At 43.1% G+C, this 18,695-nt stretch overlaps 1 protein-coding gene across 1 annotated transcript in view; it reads left to right on the top strand.

Moving 5' to 3' along the window:
- Positions 1–11,891: 11,891 nt before the first annotated feature.
- Positions 11,892–18,695, top strand: part of fndc4a (fibronectin type III domain containing 4a) — a 30,596-nt gene continuing 23,792 nt past the window's right edge. Inside the window, exon 1 of the mRNA XM_042095850.1 lies at positions 11,892–12,863. Coding sequence (XP_041951784.1) covers positions 12,788–12,863 — 76 coding nt within the window. The 5' untranslated portion in view covers positions 11,892–12,787. The remainder of the gene's footprint in view (positions 12,864–18,695) is intronic.

Below are 18,695 nucleotides of genomic sequence, written 5' to 3'. Positions count from 1 at the left end.
GGTATTGCTATCACATAATCAACATTTCACTTTGTAAGAAGAATCACTATTGCTGTTGAGGAACAGCCTCACACACTAAACACACTAGGAGTTACTTAATTAACACTGTAAAAAAACAAAAAGCATCAATATTATGTCTATCAGTCACATGTTCAGTCACATGTTACACCTGAAGTGTGCTGATTCACTCCCTGAGGTCATGACCAGTAGAGGGCAGCAGAGTTCAGGACGTCCTTTCCGCTCCACTGGTCTGTTCTTCATCTCACACCAGCAATGTGTAAAAACAGGGGGAAAGTGGTAATGCAACATCGCAAAAGAACAAAAGTGTCTGACAAATAACAAATTATGAGGTTTTGTTTTATTCTTATTTTAGGGGTTTGAGTTGAGCATGTTAAAGGTGTCAGAGAATGTCTTAATTTCCAAGCCAGAGGTGGAATGATCAGAAAATCTGACTTAGCTTCTGCTCCAAAAAGGCAAATATGAAGAGGAAAGAGATACAGTGTAGCGGGAAAATACTCCCTGTCAGGAGTACGACTATGCTTCAGTTGTTCAGCTGACAAGATCAGATAAGACAGCTTGTGTGGAAGCTCTCCCATCCAGCCCTTGAAACTTATTCTGATAGATCATGAGTGAATGTGTGCATTTTTCGTGATGGAGACAGAACAGCAGAAAGCCTAAAATGCATATTTGTGTTTGACACACATACTGTAAGCATGCATCATAGACAGCAACAACAACAATAACATATCGTTCCCACAATTTCACTGAATTGGTTGCTGCTAGCCATCTCACCTGCACAGACTCTGATAAAGTAGAATGCGATCATAATTTGGCTCTGAATCATCACAGCCTGTGTGTCACGCCGCTAATAGATTGTTACCCTAAGTGCTCTCCTCTGCTTCGTTTATTAATGACGCCACTTAATCTCAGTCTGTCAAACAACACATTTACACGAATATGTTTGTGATTAAATGAGGTTGAGAGAGACATGAGTCATGTTTGCATTGGCTGTTAGGCTTGCTGGTCTTGTTTGTGTGCTTGTTTATGATCTCGTTCATATTTTTTATTACAACATGACAAATAGAGGGGGCAGATATTGGTATCCTTTTACATACTTTTATAGGTTTTTCTTTGTAGTTCATAGTCTTTTTTACTCCCCCTCCCCTCCCCCCCTCCATCATCACTGCAGATCAGGCTATCGCACCCCTTCCCCACATGGTAACCACGAGCAGTGCGGCAACAATGGCTTCAGTCTCTAGCCACACGACAACCCTCTCAGAAGCACCCCTCCTCCTCCTCCCCCTCCTCTCCCCTCATCCCCCTCATCATCACGGCTGATCAAGTAAGGGCCTGTCCACACGGAGACGCTTTTTAGGTTAAACGCAGAGGTTTTGCTTCGTCTTGGCCGAGCGTCCAAACGAATCCTGTAAACGCACTGCCCGAAACCGCACTTTTTTGAAACCTGGTCCCAGAGTGGAAAAATCTGAAACCGTAGCCCGTTTGAATTCGTTTAGACAGCGAAACCGCACATCCTGCTTGCGTATCGATGATGTCATCGCCACACCTCAGCTGCCCTGGACTTGCACTTATAGTATTGCCTAACAATACTAGTTTTCATACATGACATTACCTACGATTACACTCCATAAGATAAATATCACAACTGGTGCTGCGCAGCGCCGATAGCTTATGACTTGGTGGACTGAACACTGTTTTTCCCGGTGTTTTTTTATGCATTCTAGCTACTGTTAGTGACGCGAGAGAACTTAAGTTATTAGGAAAGTGCGGTGTAAGTTTAGGCTACATTAAAATATTGTGTAGTGCCAGTGTCATTCATTTATTTTACATGTCTTACAACATATATACATGCATTCACAGTCGAGTGAAATCAGATATAAGCATACAAAGACTTAATGCCTACAGGCCTGTCGCTCTAATATCACACGTGATGAAGACATTGGAGCGACTGGTCTTGTGCATACTCCCAGGTACGCCATGCACTCGACCCGCTACAGTTTGCGTACCAGGAGAAAGTGGGCGTTGACGATGCCATCACTTATCTCCTACCCAGGACACATTCTCACCTAGACAAGGGGAAAAGTGCTGTGAGAATCATGTTCTTTGATGTCTCAAGTGCTTTTAACACCATCCAACCCCTCAGGCTGGGAGACAAGCTCTTGCAGATGGGTGTGGACGCTCACCTGGTATCCTGGATTACAGATTACCTGACCGAACGGCCACAGTTTGTTAGATTGAAGAACTGTCTCTCAGACACTGTGATCAGCAGCACCGGAGCTCCACAGGGAACTGTGCTCTCTCCAGTCCTGTTCACCCTGTACACATATGACTTCTGCTACTATACTGTGTCATGCCACATGCAGAAGTTTTCGGATGATACTGCAATTGTGGGGTGTGTCAGGGATGGGCAGGAGGATGAATACAGAAGCCTGGTGGAGAACTTTGTGCAGTGGTGCAAACTCAACCACCTCCAACTCGACACCTCGAAGACCAAGGAGATGGTGGTGGATTTCCGCAGATCTAAGCCCGCTCTGCTACCAGTCTCCATTGATGAGGTCAATGTGGAGGTGGTAAATACCTACAGTACAAGTATCTGGGCTTACAACTGGACAATAAACTGGACTGGTCAGCAAATACCGAAGCACTCTACAAGAAAGGGCAGAGCAGGCTGTACTTCCTGAGGAGGCTGCGGTCCTTCAATGTCTGCAGTAAGCTCCTCAGGATGTTTTACCAGTCTGTTGTTGCCAGCGTCCTCTTCTATGCTGTAGTATGCTGGGGAGGAAGCACAAAGAAGAAGGATGCTGGGCGATTAAATAGGCTAGTAAGGAAAGCTGGCTCTGTCATGGGAGCCGAACTGGAGTGCATCACTTCAATATCAGATAAAAGGACCCTGAGCAAACTGATCAACATCTTTTTTGTTTTGTTATATGTTTATACTTATATATGTGTATACTTATATTTATGCTGTAAGTGCATGTTGTGTGTGATGTCTGTATGCTACTGAGACCTTGAATTTCCCCTTGGGGATCAATAAAGTATAAAGCCCTTATGACATGCTTATCTGCTAAACAAAACGCAATGCATACAACTGTATATAATATAATATAATATAATATAATATAATATAATATAATATAATATAATATCCAACTGTGGTCAGTTGGATATTATAAGAAACCACTGAAACAGCAAAGGCCCACATCAGCAAAGGCCCACATCATGCAAAGGCCCACATCAGCAAGTGCCCACATCAGCAAAGGCCCACATCAGCAAAGGCCCACATCAGCAAAGGCCCACATCAGCAAGTGCCCACATCAGCAAAGGCCCACATCAGCAAGTGCCCACATCAGCATCTATCTATCTATCTACAAATGTATATGTGGATGTTGACATACCATAGTGTAATTTGATACAAATGTATATGTGGATGTTGACATACTATAGTGTAATTGGATATGAATGTATATGAATGTTGACATACTATAGTGTAATTGAATATGAATGTATATGAATGTTGACATACTACAGTGTAATTGGATTGGATTGAATGTTGACATACAATAGTGGATACACTATATTGTGCATTGTGAGGTGCAAATAAATCAAACTTGCAATCAATCAAACAAATAAATCACATGCACGTACATACACGCACACACGCACGTACACACACACACACGCATACACACACACACACACACACACACATAATACAAATAAGTTCCTCAGTGTATTCAGAAGAAAGGATTAAGATAATTAAGATTGAACAATTAATTTGGCCTCTCAACGATGACTTGTCCAACCTTGATAAGATGTCTCTCTCAAATGAACTATGAATAGTTGGCTGACTTCTGCCCCAAATCAGAATGTATGACCTTATAGAATTGCAAAATAAATTAAAGAATTTTGAAATCATACTTATCACTTTCTTAATCTTCCTAATGATTCGTTCTGACTGGTCAGCATACATTTTTTTTATTAATACTCCACACTGTTTCACAGTAGTCTATGTCAGGCTGACAGTGCCAATGAAAAAAATGAGTTGGCAGTAGTTACTCTAGGACAGTGGTGATCAGAAATACTGTAGTCCAGTGAGACCCTTTAATGTCCTATTGATTACAATGCTATTCCATCTTGCACATACAGAATTACCATGGCGTGAGGTTGTGATTAAGGAATTTGAATATTTAAAATGGATTATTATCAAACAAGTCATGAAACAGTTACTAGACCTGTCAGTTTGTCACCAGCAGAGGGCCATAGAGTGTGGTAAGATGGATGTTTCTTAGAGGGACACTGTGTGTGTGTGCATGCGTGCGTCCATGTGTGTGTGTGTGTGAAGCCTAGAAGAATGATTATTTCACTAATCTTTTTTTCATGGTGGCTAATACCTTTTCCTGGATACACAAACCAAGCAACAGGAATCCAATTTATTTGAAAAGAGAATCTCTTCAATCAATATCTGATATTATCTCAAAATCAGTGCATTGTATAGCAAAGCTTAAACGTCTGCATAACATGACAATATATAATGTAATACAAAAGAATGGCGACAGCCAGAGGGAACATGATATTCCCCCAGCGAAACGTGTATTATCCAGCCAATGCATTTAGAGTAAATGGTGCACCAGCAATCCCGCAGAGTGGTGCTTCGTCTCCTGCCATTTATTTTTTTTATTAATGGAGGGCCATTGTTTGCTTTCAGTTGCTATGGCATCGGCCATATTTCCTGAGGTCAAAAACAGCTGGATGGCAAAAAACTGTCTGCAGCGGCTGGGGGTATATGCAGTAGTAGGAGCTGCCTATTGGCTACGATTGGTCAAACAGTGCAATTTGTTGTTTTGACCAAACAATTGCTCTTTCAGTCTTTGCAAAAGCAAGTCCCAGATATGAGTAATACTACATCCCATAATATACAGGTATTCTGTGTTTCTTTCATTTTTTCTTTCCTCTAAACTTAGACCACAATGTGATGTACTGCTTGTAGTATTTGATGGAGCCATTTCCACCACCACTTCACAATCTTTGACAGCCCAAAGAAACAGCTGACACGACATGGAGAGGAGGAGGTCATAGTGGCATCACTATGCCAACAGCATCATCAGCATCAGCAACTCCATCATCCTCATCACTTCCATCAGCCTCATAATTTCCCAAGCAGCTCATTCAGCAGTGGGGTGATGTCTTTAGGCAATGATAAATGGTCCTTGGGGAAATGGGTTAGTGAGAAGAGGTGGTAGGGATGGTGTGTGTGTAGCGGTGGTGGTGGTGGTATGTGTGTGTGTTTGTGGGGGGGGGGGGTGTTCTGGGTGAGCAGGGGTTAGCCCATCATTAACACACACACCCCCTTACAACTATCATCAGATGGCACCCTGGCTGGGATGCTCTGAAGACCCCCCCCCCCCCCCGCCACACACACATATCACCTGCCACCCACAGCCTTTCCACCACTCCATCCGCCTCCAAGACAGAAAAGAGGGTTAGGCGCTCGCTCACTCACGTCAGGCAGAGATGCCAGATAATAGATTCTCATTTTTCACAGCCTCCCTTGCCATTATGCATTTTTCCCCCTCTAGCCTGTTACTCACGCTGAACACTGATACCATTAAGGTAATGGGCATCATAAATAACAAAAACAGCCATTACATGCAGATGGATAAAGCCAGGGATCCAAATTCAATTCAAATTTGAAAGTCTGTCAAAAGTCTGAGTTTTGAGCTTCAGAAAACATTCTTCAGTTAAATTCAGTTCAGTTTTGATAGTGATGATTAGTGCATTAGTAGATAGGATTTCCTGTTGCATAACAACTGGGACACACATTGTTACATTATTCAGGAATAGCTATTCAATGTGTGATTCCTTTCTCAATTTTAACAATTTGTCTACACTACTTGAATACAAGATGACACTGAACCTCACAGTGTTATTTAATAAATTATATTTTAAAAAAATATTTCGAAAGTAATTAAAATCCACCCACTACAGATCCGAGTCATGAGTCATTTGGGGTAATGATGTGACAATGCCAGAGGCAAGACCACACAGACCACCAGGGATCTTGAATAATCTCCAACTGCATATCACTCAGCATCAAGCAAGCAAGCGTACATTTGCTGATGGAATACAATCTTTTCCTTATGGAATACATCTTCTCCAAATATACGATAGCACATGAGTGATATTTCCTGGAAGCATCACTATGTCATATGTGGGCCATGGAAATACACAATAAATTGAACAGAGGAAAACACCGTAAACGTGAGCAAATGAGGCACACACACACACACACACACACACACACACACACACACACACACACTTACTGGCTTCTGACAATGTCCTTGGGAAATGTTCACACTTGGCTTCACACATGAAAAAGGCAAAAACAAAGAAAACAAACAAACAAAATGTTCCAATCACTAGCAATGCCAGTGTGCTTCACCCCACTGGCCACCCACCCCCTTTCTTCTTGTACCCCTTTAGTGAGGAAACGAGTGAGGAGCTGGCCAAGCAGAGCTGAGGAGGGTGGTGTGTCCAGTCATATTTCTCTCTCTCTCTCTCTTTCTCTCTCTCTCTCTCTCTCTCTCTCTCTCTCTCTCTCTCTCTCTCTCTCTCTCTCCTTTTGGCCCAAGTATCTCAAAAAAAGTAAAAAAAAAAAAAAAAATGTATTTATAAATGGAGAAGGCACTAATGGAGTTTCCTCTGAGGAAGCCAGGAGCTCACTGGTCCCAATGTAGGGGGCGGGGTCAGGTTCCCTATGTGTATCTAATCAAATGGCATTTGGGAAACTGCCTGCAGAGGGGAGAGCTTCTTTGTGTATCCACTCAGACATGGCGTGCACACATAGAGAAGAGAACACTCTTTCCTGCACGCAAACAGAGGCTGATATGCGCAAGAGCAAGCACAAAGTTAGTTAGTTAGTTAGTTAGTTTATTTTTGTCCTTACATAGGAAATTTGTTTTCACCTACCATACAAGCCTTACAGACATGAAATACATAGATAGACAGTCACGGTTCTTCACCCACCACCCTGCCACCACACACCCCACCCATATATATCACAACAGCACACAAACAGCACATATACATCACATTACACAGATACAAACAGGAAAACCATCACCAGTTGACATTACAGAGGAATGAGGGCGGACAGTGATCCATCACCGCTGTGATCTGTTGTTAAGTGCTGCTATTGCAGAGGGCACAAAGCTTTTCCCGAAGCGTACTCGCTTCCACCTCATAGCCCTATATCTGCGTTTTGATGGAAGCAGAATGAAGAAGGGATTGAGGGGGTGGGTGGGGTCATGAGCGATGGTCCATGTTCTGTTCTTGGTGAGTGTGCTGTTGAGGTCTGATAAATTAGGGGTGGGGAGGCCTATTGCTTTGGCTGTGTGAGTCTGTTTCTGTTGGCAGCAGTTAGCATGTTGAAAAAGCAGGCAAGGCAGTAGAGGAGTGGGCTGGACTATGCTTTTGTACAGGAGCAAGTGACAGGGGGCAACAGAAAGTGATCTGAGCTCAGGGATGGATTACTGCACGGGCCTACCGGGCCCAGGCCCAGGGGCCCAAGGGGTCAGGGGGCCCTGAAGCCCAAGCCTTTGCATGGAATCATTGCCTCAATATCAACAAATCAGGATGTAGACTATGAATGTGATTGAATTTAGTATTGGCCATCCCCAAAATGCACCAGAATACAGGAAATCACATCAAACAAAAAATGTTCTGGGGGAGGACAGAAAATACGACAATAAGTGGGGGGCCCTTAATACATCTGGGCCCAGGGGCCCGAAAGTTCATAATCCGCCCATGTCTGAGGTTACGGATGGCATAGAGTCTCTGTTGACTGCGTTTTTGTATGTCAGTGGTGTGTTGCTCAAAGCTGAGTTTATTGTCCAGGGTGTGTCCAAGGTATTTGAAACAGTCCACTATTTCTACAGTGTCGTTGTTGATGCAGGTGGGGTTGTGGGTTGTGTCAGATGGTGTTCTGGTGTTGGTGATTACCAGTTCCTTGGTTTTACTGATGTTGAGCTGAAGGTAGTTGTCAGTGCACCATTGTGTGAGGTGAGAAATGGAGTCTTGGTATGCAGATATGGAGTTATTGTCATTGAAAAGTGCAAGTACAGCAGTGTCATCAGAGTATTTGAAGTATGTGGTGATGGGTGTGGGACTGACGCAGTCATTGGTGTAGAGGGTGAAGTGGAAGGGGCTTAGGACACACCCCTGCGGGGCGCCGGTGTTAATTGTGGTGAGTGGTGATGTGACTGTACTAATCACATTTTGCGAAATATTGGGAAACATGTATATGCTGTATACACACACACACACAGAGAGAGAGAGAGAGAGAGAGACACACACACACACACACACACACACACACACACTGCCCAGTCAACACGTGCACATACACAGGCACAGCAGCACATACCCTTGTACTTGCTCTCTGAGCTCCTGCAGTGAGACTACTGTGCCTCTTCAGGGCCACACAACACTGAGGACAGGCGAGCTCCTTTCTTGCGCTGGCCAACCATTCATATGTGTCCTTAAACACAGAAAAAAGCAGCTTCTGGTAAATCGGACCACCTCCACAGTAGTACGCACAAATCAGCTTCTCAGCTAGCTGCCTTTTTTAGATGATGGACTTTAATTTGAATGATGGGCAAATGCAGAGTCTTAGGTCTAACTAAAGCTGATTTAAAAACACAAAATCAATTTGCTAGTTTAACACCATGGGAAAGGCATTGAGTCATTGAGCTCAATGTTCCCTTATGCCACAGAATAACTACATTTCATGCATGTGAATGAACTTTGCTTGTTTACAGACTTTGCACTTTGCCCACCATCTGAATTAGGGCCCGATGACTGATAGATACTGCGACCAGTACTGTAGGCGTAAATTACACAGACAGACCAGGAGAACACAGATTCAGAACAAGAAAAACACTCAATAATGCTGAAATTACAGTGAAAGGGATAGTCTATCCAACTGTGAAACTGTGTACCCCAGACTCACTGTAGGGACTTGCCTTCACTACACGCAATCCATCTTACCCTGCCAAGCATTCATGACCGAAGTCATCAGAGAAACCTTTGATTAGCAGAGCCCACCTAGTTAATCAGGAGCTTTATAATTTACACTGTCTTCAATCAGTAGATAGATAGATTGCTTTCAGTGTTACAAGACAAGGAAACCCCCAAACTGCAAAAGATTTTATGAAAAACTGCTAAACTACAAAACTACTACTACTAAATTATACCAGGTTTGCATTTCAGTGTTGGCTACACACTGTTATAACTCTGTATGTCACAAATAAATGAATTCTGAATCTTGAATGTTGGCAATATCTTATAACTTCTGCTAGTGTGCATTATATTGTGTTGTGTAACACTATTACTTTGTGCATCTTGTGCACTTTGTGCTGACATTTTATCAGGTAGTTAATGATGCTGATCTCTGAGGTCAGTCATTTGCATTTTGCATTCAGATGTTCATGTTAAGTTGAATACTATCAAAGTTGCATAGGAGGCTGTTGACAAGCTGTTTGGTTTGTCATTGTTGTTGTTGTCGTCGTCGTTGTTGGTGTAATTTGTTTGGCATTTCACCCCAGATCAGTATGTGCAACAGATGCCTCGTTAAAAAGCAATCCCCGTCACCTGTCGAAACTTTGTCAGTGCACTGCAGGCTGGGAGCTGAATGTCAATCTATAGGAATGGCAACCATCTCTGCATAAATATTCATGTGTTGTGCTGACCTTGGTTTCCGTCCTCCGCGATGATGAAATTGACCATGCTTTCTTATACTCTTTCTTCCATTCATTCTCTCTCTCTCTCTCTCTCTCTTTCACTATCTATCTGTCTGTCTTTCACTTACATGCACCACAGAATCATAATAGGAAGTTACACGTATAGTAGAATACGTCAATATCATTAGTAAAGTTAGGGCCAAATTCTATAATTTTTCTGTTTGTTTATTTATTTATTTATTTATTTATTTATCTATTTATTAATTATTTACATAATTTCCCCTATTGTATCTAATAAGATGTATCTAAATATTCTGAGATCATCTTTGGCTGAAGTTTGTACTGTACTGACCTGAACCTAAGAAAAGTTTCTATGAAACTTCTCCAAACTTATGCCAACTCTGGTGCCATTGCCAAAAAATCTTTTGGATGCCTTCGAAAGATTTTCTTGGATCGTAGTGTCTCTGATATAATGGATTTAGTGAAATGAAGCCATCAAATGACACCAGAAAAGGATACAGAAGGTTGAGGCCATTCCTATTTCCACAAGAGCCCATAAAGAGCCCATTTGAGCAGCACCTCCTATATTTATTTAATTCCAACAAAGCACTTTATAGGCCATAAAACCAACCCCCCCCTCCAATCTGGTCTTCCTTGCGCCAGGTTGGAAAAACGAATCGATTCCCTGAACTGTCCTTTGTTGTAGTCTCCATGTAGATGTTCCAGACCAGACCAATTAACTATTGTCAGTGAGGAAGTGAGGTACGTTGCTGTGAAATAGAGGTTTGGCTTCACTTCTGGGAGTGTACCTCTGAATTTTAATTTTGCTTTGCGGCAGTTTGTCTGCATAATTGGTTTAATTTCGGTCAAGCACTTTCTATTCGATAAATATGCATTTTACAGCGCCCTGCTAATCTATACAGAATTTATTTATGAAAGTACAATGCAGAGATGCTCTTCATATTCTCTGCATTTATAAATGTGATTGTATCTAATTAAAATTCAGATGAATGTGATTAGCTCCCTCAGTCAATATCATGTGGGATGGTATATTATGAGTGGAATATATTGAGTGGTCTCTTTTCTGTTATACAGTTAGGGTAGATCTTGCAGATGTGCAGTCTCTGTTCAATGTCTGTGGTAGGCACATTGATTGCTTTTCTTTAATATCAGCTGAGCAATACTAGCTTAGCATCCTCATCCACATGGTGTCCAGTCCACTCAGAGCCAACTTCCAATAATTGTGTATGTGGTGGTGCATTACACAGAGTGCACCTCCACCTTACTGCCAAACTCACCTTCACGCCATGATCCGAGGGAAATCCTAGATTCTTTAATCCTTATCAGACTACATAATTGTTGGGTTGTGCTATCTCCATCACTAGATTATAACCCTCCCTAAACTACACCCTCAGTACCAAAGCTATACTGTATGTTGTGTCTGTGCCTGGTACAATAAAAAAAACCTACATTTTAGAACCCACTGCCCGATGGCCTGGGTTCAATTGGAGGCTTGAACTATGACAAATGTGTTCAAGATGGTTGAGCTGTACTGTTTCTAGATCTGGACTGTACCTTGTTGCTTTCATTACTTGTGAATTTTTATTACGGCTACAAATAAAAGTGTCGCTGCCCTCTGGCTGGTATTAGTTCTGAAATGGCTGAGTGGGGTAGCTTTTCAAGGTCACTCTAATGTGTCACAGCCTGAGTTGTTGACACACATACATGTGTATTGCTGATGAACCCTAAATGAAGCCACTATCAGTGGCAAAAAAACAAGGGTACAGTTTGAATAGTGTTCATGGTGCTGTATCATTAACAGATGTATTGGATATGTAATACATAGGGGGATTTAACCTCCAAAGAAATAAAAGAAAATAAACATTTCTTATCGAGTACTATAGCCTAAAAATGGCAACAATCTATTTATGATTCCATATCTATGATTTTACAAATACATAAGGAGACACGTAAAAAACATGAGAGCAGCACTGAATACGGACTACAGAGAGCCATTCGCATTTTGCTGTTCCTGAATTTAAGACAGCAACAGCACCATGTCTATGCTGAATTGAACTTCATAGCCAACCGCGCAAAAAGGAAGGCAAGCCTCTCCAGTAAACGCATACAGGTCTGATTCCTGTTGCGCGTTACATGTAAGTCTCACTGCCAGGACAGCCTCGAACACTTATTAGTGTACGTTAAATCTCGGAATAATTCAACCCAGTGAGCTTTCTTAAAAAGGGAAAAAGCTGGAAACGGACACGACCGAGGACCTTTACTGAACCTTGGGAATGTCCGTAATACGCCACGTTATTCTCACAAATGAAGGACGAAGAAATATGAATACATGCTAATCAGTGTACTTGTAGTAGTCTAGTAGAACAGGACACCAAAGGTTGAGTGAAAAAAAAAACTCGACGTCCTGCTTTCACTGAGTCCTTGAGCACTGAAGGCGCGGCAGTGAAGCACGAACATTTACGTCGATGAATAAATGAAGACCTTAGCCGTTGCATCTCAGTCAGCACACGCGTCGTGGCTCCGCGCTCATCCTCAATATGGAGCTGACCAGGGTCCTGGATTGTCCACCCAGTTAAAACTCGGATTTCGCTTTTAATCCATAGGCTATGTTACACACTAAGGTACGAAAAGATCTTTAACAGCAAGAACTGTAACATGGCACGACTGCATTTGAATCGTCGACTTTGCCTTTAATATCAGGACATAATCGACATTCAATGGAAACCTCTCGGAGCTAGTGTTGCACACATGTACGCTACATTAGATAAATACATTTTTTTTCTTGAAAAGGACGCCCATGGGAAACTTGACGAATATATATCATGCTGTTTTTTGAGACCTTCATAAAGTTGATTGCTTTGCCTACCATTGTTTGTGGAAACTAAGTCAAGAACTATTTCAAGGCAGGCATCATGCAGAAATAAAACGAAACGAACTCAGAACAAATGGATATTTTGTTGCTTATGGATTCGTAGACATCTGCAAGAGGAAGATACCATTATCAAGACATGGCTCGGCTCTTGGTCTTTGTGAACTCCGTGGCACTGTTGCTTTTCGGTAGTGACATGTTTCTTGTGGGAGCAAGTAAGTTAGCGCACCCCTTCTCTCTCAGAACATGCTACACTGTGTGAGAACCTAGCTATTTTTCATCCGTAACTATGTTACAATTGGACCTGAACATAAAAGAAAACTCTGCAGAACTTTTGAATTAGTATATCATTAAGTCTGGCACTTAAAAAAGCTAACACACCAAACGAGAAACAGCATAGCTAAATTCCATACTTTTAGTTACATATAGTCGTTTGTGCATGATGTAGAGGTGTGATGTCGCATGGTCGCAATGACTTGCCATACTGCAACCCATCTCCAAGCAAATAAACAATTCGTAGACTGTAATTTCAGGGTGATAGCAGTATACTGGCGTAATTTAGCCAAAATTGTTGATGATCATATGTGCAACCTGGCCAGAAGTGTAGGCGATGTGATTGTGAATCTGTTCTGACAACCTTATATTCACAATACATTTCCCTGCGAAAGAAATAATTGTCAGTGCTTCTCTGTAAAGGAATCCACTCTCTCTCCCCACCCCCGCTCTCTCTCTCTCTCTTTTTGTATGTGAGAGTCACCTGGGATTTTACTCTGAATCGGTACCGAGTACGCGGTTTGGCATCTCTCACGTTTGAAGTGGGATTCCGTGCGCCGCGAGCTGTTCGCACTTTGTTCTGACTCGGGGACAAGGATGCATTTCTAATCACCTCGCGGGAAGTATGACAGGTGCTGTCGAGAAAAGTATGGAACTAATTCGAGCATTACGGTACCTACACTTACTCATTCAAAGTGATAACTTCATTCGATTCAAAGTGCAAGGGACATATTTGGGCCATGTCTTGCTCAGGTAAATTGTATGCAAGGGCAAAGGCAACAAATCCTTGCCGATGTAACCACGTTTTTCTCTCAACTGGGAAGGTACGAAATGAAGGACTTAATCAAGAATTCAAACTGCTTTATTGAAATAAGCCACCGTGACATCTGCTTGCATATGAGATGTTCATGGCCTAGCACACACAGCATGGCGGTGTACAGCGCAGCCTGATACTATCACCCCCTAACAGTATGAAAGGCAAGACTGCAATTTCACTACTGTCGCCAGGACCCTTGCCGTGCAAAGCACTGTTTAGAATGTCCAAGTAAGCGAATAAAATATGCCTCCCAGGTTCGCTGACCAGTCACTGATCCAGTGGAAGTCCTACCACTGGTTAAGGTTAATTTGAAATGCTTGTTGTGGGGGTCAGTGGCGACTTCACAGTGTTCTGGGAGTGAGAAGGAACTATGGAGTGCTTCATGTCAAAGGGACCCTTTCAGATCCTTATTAAGGGTTTACATTAAGCACAGGCCAGGACCAGGCCCCATCTGATCTGGAGGGAGATGATCTCATAGGCTCCAGTCATATCTCAAAAAAGTCACCTTGGCTGTGGCATCATAAGGCTTTGAGCTGTGACACCCAACCCTCTTTGGGTTTGTCTTCAGCAGTACTGTAAGACATAGCAGCAATGCAAAGAATCTCTGTTCTGCAGTATAATGGCAGAATTATTCACCTTGACTACGAAAGGAAAGGGGACCTCCTTTTATCAAGTCCACAATTGTCATTCATTCTAACAAGGAGTGAAATGTACCAGTGTGTCACACACCAATTACCTTCTCCATTCATATTCAGTTTGGGTCTGAGTTTGTGGGTAATTTGTGAAATATTCAACCCCCGACGCAATACCTGCCAAGTAGCCAGCTATTTTTAGACCCGGCAGCTATGAAAGGGTAATAGTGATGTCTTCATCAACAGTGCACACAGAGACCCACCGCGTGGTGCGCTGCTCATTGGGCTGTTGGATTTAATGGGCTATTTAATTACCCCGAAATCACTCAATTAGCCAATCTTAATTAAGCGAGGCCCGGACATTAAAAACAACGAGTGCAAGTTAAACACGTTTCGTTAAACACAATTCGTTTCTCTGCAGTGCTGCGACATGTCACCCTGCATAAAAGACCCTAGCATGGCAGCCTTGGGCTGTAATCCCACCGACTGTATTCCCCCACGGCACTTTGATTAACTGCGTGTCGTCTGCTCCGGACCCCAGCCATGTGTTAAGGGCACGGAAGCACCAGCTGGTACTCCTGTGGTTCCCTGTGCTCCCTTGAAGGGCAGGGGGCTGAGCTCAGAGAGATCTCCTCGTCCCAATGCAGCAGCTTGCTCCGCACACAGGGCAGGGGGGTTGGGGTGGAGGTGGGGTTGAGGGTTGGTGGTGGGGGCTCAGGGGCAAATCTTCTGAGATACAGAGCACCGAGCCTCAGTACTGTGAGATGAAAGAGGCTGCTGGCCCGTCTCCGAATCTGTCAGAACACGCCAGTGTTTCCCAGGTCCAGTGGGGGGTGTAGGAAGTTGTCTGGGTTAGCAGAAGTGTAGGAGGATGAGGTGGAGTTGGGCTTTTGGATACTGCGTCAGTAGTTTTTAAATCACTGCCGCCATAGTGTCATACTGTAGTTGCAGAGTTAGTGGATCAGTATAATGATCAGGTATATGAGGTTCATAGGACATTCCTATTATTCAGTTGTAAGAGCAGCTTAACCAACCTAACCCTATTATTAATCCAAATCCTAACCTTCACCTTTATTTTAGATCATGGAAGGTCATGATCAGTCAGTATTATGCATTACTGAGTAGGCATTACATGCTTATAATATACCACAAACTATCTTAGGCCTATTCAGTACAATGTTCAAAACAGAGTGACTGATTGTTTCATAACCTGAAATGATCTTGTAGTATAAGAGTTATGTCGCATTAAGTGTGGATGATTATTGTAACCCATATCAGCATGCCCATATTTTGTACTCACACCATGCATTTTTAACCATAGTTTGGAACAAAAACAGATCAAAAAAGATTTCTAAGTCCTTGTGAAATAGCTTGTCATGTAAAAAATATTCTTTGATTATTCTTGCATTCAGAGTTTAATCAAACACAATTTCAAAAGGCCTTTTGTCAGCACATGAGAAACCGTCGCAAGGTCATCTGCAGAGCAGTATTGTTTCAAAGAGAAGCAGAGGATTTCTTATTTAGAAACTCTCACACCCTATCCCCTCGTGTCTTTATGACAGAACACCACAGGCTCTCAGCTTCTTTGTGATACTACAGCAGAGTGCCGAGCCAAGCAGTCTCCGCCTAGGCTCCCATCGCAACAGAGAGCCACGGCAGGATCTGGAGTTAATTGTCATTCTCAGAAGCAGCGTGAGTGATTTACAGTGGCCCGTGAGTGTCAGGAGATGCACGCGCAGGGTTTATTGAGTGGCCAACAGACGCCAGATTGCGCAAAAAGCTGGGCTTCATCTCTTTAATTTACGGCAACTAGACCAGATGTTACGAAGGCTGTTATTCAAGATATGAGGCTAAGGTATGAATGCGGGAAGCTCCATGGTAACCATTTGCGAGTGAGGGAGCAGGGGAACGAGCGAGTGCAGTGGAGGCAGCCATCAGAAGGGCTCAGACACCTCCGAGGCCAGAGAGACTCTCTATCCTGCTGCCCTAGATAGACAGCAAACTCCATAGATATAGAAACCCAGATACTGCGTTCGGCCTCCTGACATTCATCTACTTGGCCACCATATAGCAGTGGTCAGATTCTGCTCCACGTCTATTGAGACAATGCAGTCTTTTGCTGGAAAATAATTCTGAATTACTTAATAACTCTGAACCGGTTTTCATTAAATGACCACTCCACTATATTGTGGACGCAATTACATAATCTACCCAATAGAACGAACAATGTGGTATCTCAGTTTCTACATTTATGACAAACACGGCCTACATTCAGCAAGCTACAGTATAGTTTACAATAATAACGATAATATAGTAATACTAGATGTACCGCATAGCAGTAAAAAAATATGACCACAAATAAGTAGTTATGGGCTAGGTTGATGCGGGCCCTAAAGACCAACATATCCTAAAAAGTTTGTCATCTTCAGCGCCACGATTTGTGTGTGTATGTGCGGTGTTTCAGTGTCCTGAGAATCGTTGACCAAATATTCAGGAAGTTGATGATGGGGAAAAAAACCTTTGACAATCCTTACGTGGTCATAAATATAGTGGACTGGAGTAACCCCATGGGTTAAGAGCCAATTGATCAATTACGTTTACATGTGTTATCAGCCAGGAGCCAAGATGTTTAGGTGATTTTACTTTGTTTCAGAGATTTATTCATGTTTATTATGGAGGGCCTCCGCTGGCATCTACACAAGAGGGCTGTGCAGGAGCTCCAAGCTTTAACTCATCAAACACACAAACATGCCCTTGGACACGTGTGCACATGTACACACCCTCAAATGCACGTGCAGTCTCATACTTGCATGCACTCATCCTCTCTCTCTCTCTTTCTTTCTCTATCACTCTCTCTCTCACTCACTCACTCCCTCACTCACTGACACACACACGAACAGACACATATTCATATTCTATTTTGAGTAGCCGCTACTCAGGGTGAGGAAAGGCTTTTGAGTGAAAACCTCTGGGAGTGTTCGCAGGGATGTGCACTCAGGCCTGGCTCTGCCTGCCCCATGATTCACCTTGGCAGGACAGACACGTTTGGGAGGTGTCTGCGACTGCTGTTGGACTGCAGGGTGACCCTCATGATGTTTGTCTCTCACATAACATTCTTCTGAGAGCGTGACAAATTAGCATCATCACCACCAGAAGGAAAACAAACCCCTTCCCGGCATGGAAATAATAAAACAAAGACAAAAGGAACTGCTTCATATTTGATCAATCTGAGAGCGTAGCGGAAGACACAATTTGCTTTTAGAAATGACATTTACTCTCACCGTTTATAAACTGTTTTCCGATGTGGAGCTGCTCTCCTGTGTAATTTCAGACTTTTTGAGTTAATTCGAAAGTATCCATAGCTACTGTATAGCTTCCAGCAGCCAGACACCTTAAGTAGCGCCGTAATTCACATCTTGCCTCTAACCAAACAATCATTTCCTGCATCAGCAGAGGGTGTGTGTGTGGGTGCGGGTGTGGGTGCGGGTGTGTGTGTGTGGATGGATGTGTTCCCATGCATCAGCAGCGGGCGCCCGTGCTTTTAACGGCTCCTCGATGACTCCTGTAAGTCCCATTACCCAGAGGACAACAAGCTTTTCTCACGCCAGAGTGGCTGTGTTTGTGCAACGTGTAAATGTCATGGTGGAAATCCTGATGGATGCGCTGTAAAGCTGAGACTCAGAGAGAAACAGGGCAAGGGAGCCAAGACTGCCTAGAGCAACACCTGGTCGGAGTGCTTTAAAGGTACCCTGGAAATCCAGAGTTCTCGCGAGAGCACAATGGAATTGTCTCTGCGAGACACTCTGGCAAACAGCAATGATGCACGTAACTTTTTCCCCAACATTCCGGGGAACCAGCTAAACTGATGAAGACAGCACAACATGGGAGGACAGTACACATTGGTCGTAGTGTTAAATGATTGCGTTGAAGTCCGAAATCATTCAGAGTAAACATGGTCTAGTGTTATCCAATTGCGTGCAGTGAGATTTTTAAATGCATGCTTGTTGCCGCCCCTCGAGTTGGGCCATTACATTGTTCTTTGCCAGACCCTTAATCTTTCTAGATTATCAGGGTCTGGATTTTCCAGGCTACTTTAAAGGTGCATTATGAAGAAATCTACATCTATAAGTCACGTTTTATTGCCTTCGTGATGTTACCTTCAAGATGCAACTTCACTGGACTTTGCTGATCTTGGTCTTAGGATCTCGGTTGCCTACAGCAGCCTGTATAAGCTGGCTACTGTTTTCTTTGTGGACTTCCTGTGAAAATCCTCTGACTATGTTGTGTGTTGAAAACTAATGCTGAAGAGACACCCAGAGCCTTAA

The sequence above is a fragment of the Alosa sapidissima genome, chromosome 6 (assembly GCF_018492685.1).
Source record: "Alosa sapidissima isolate fAloSap1 chromosome 6, fAloSap1.pri, whole genome shotgun sequence".
In the NCBI taxonomy this organism is placed as follows: Eukaryota; Metazoa; Chordata; class Actinopteri; order Clupeiformes; family Clupeidae; genus Alosa; species Alosa sapidissima.
The sequence above is the reverse complement of the archived record's forward strand: the minus strand, read 5'-3'. Positions and strand labels throughout refer to the sequence as shown.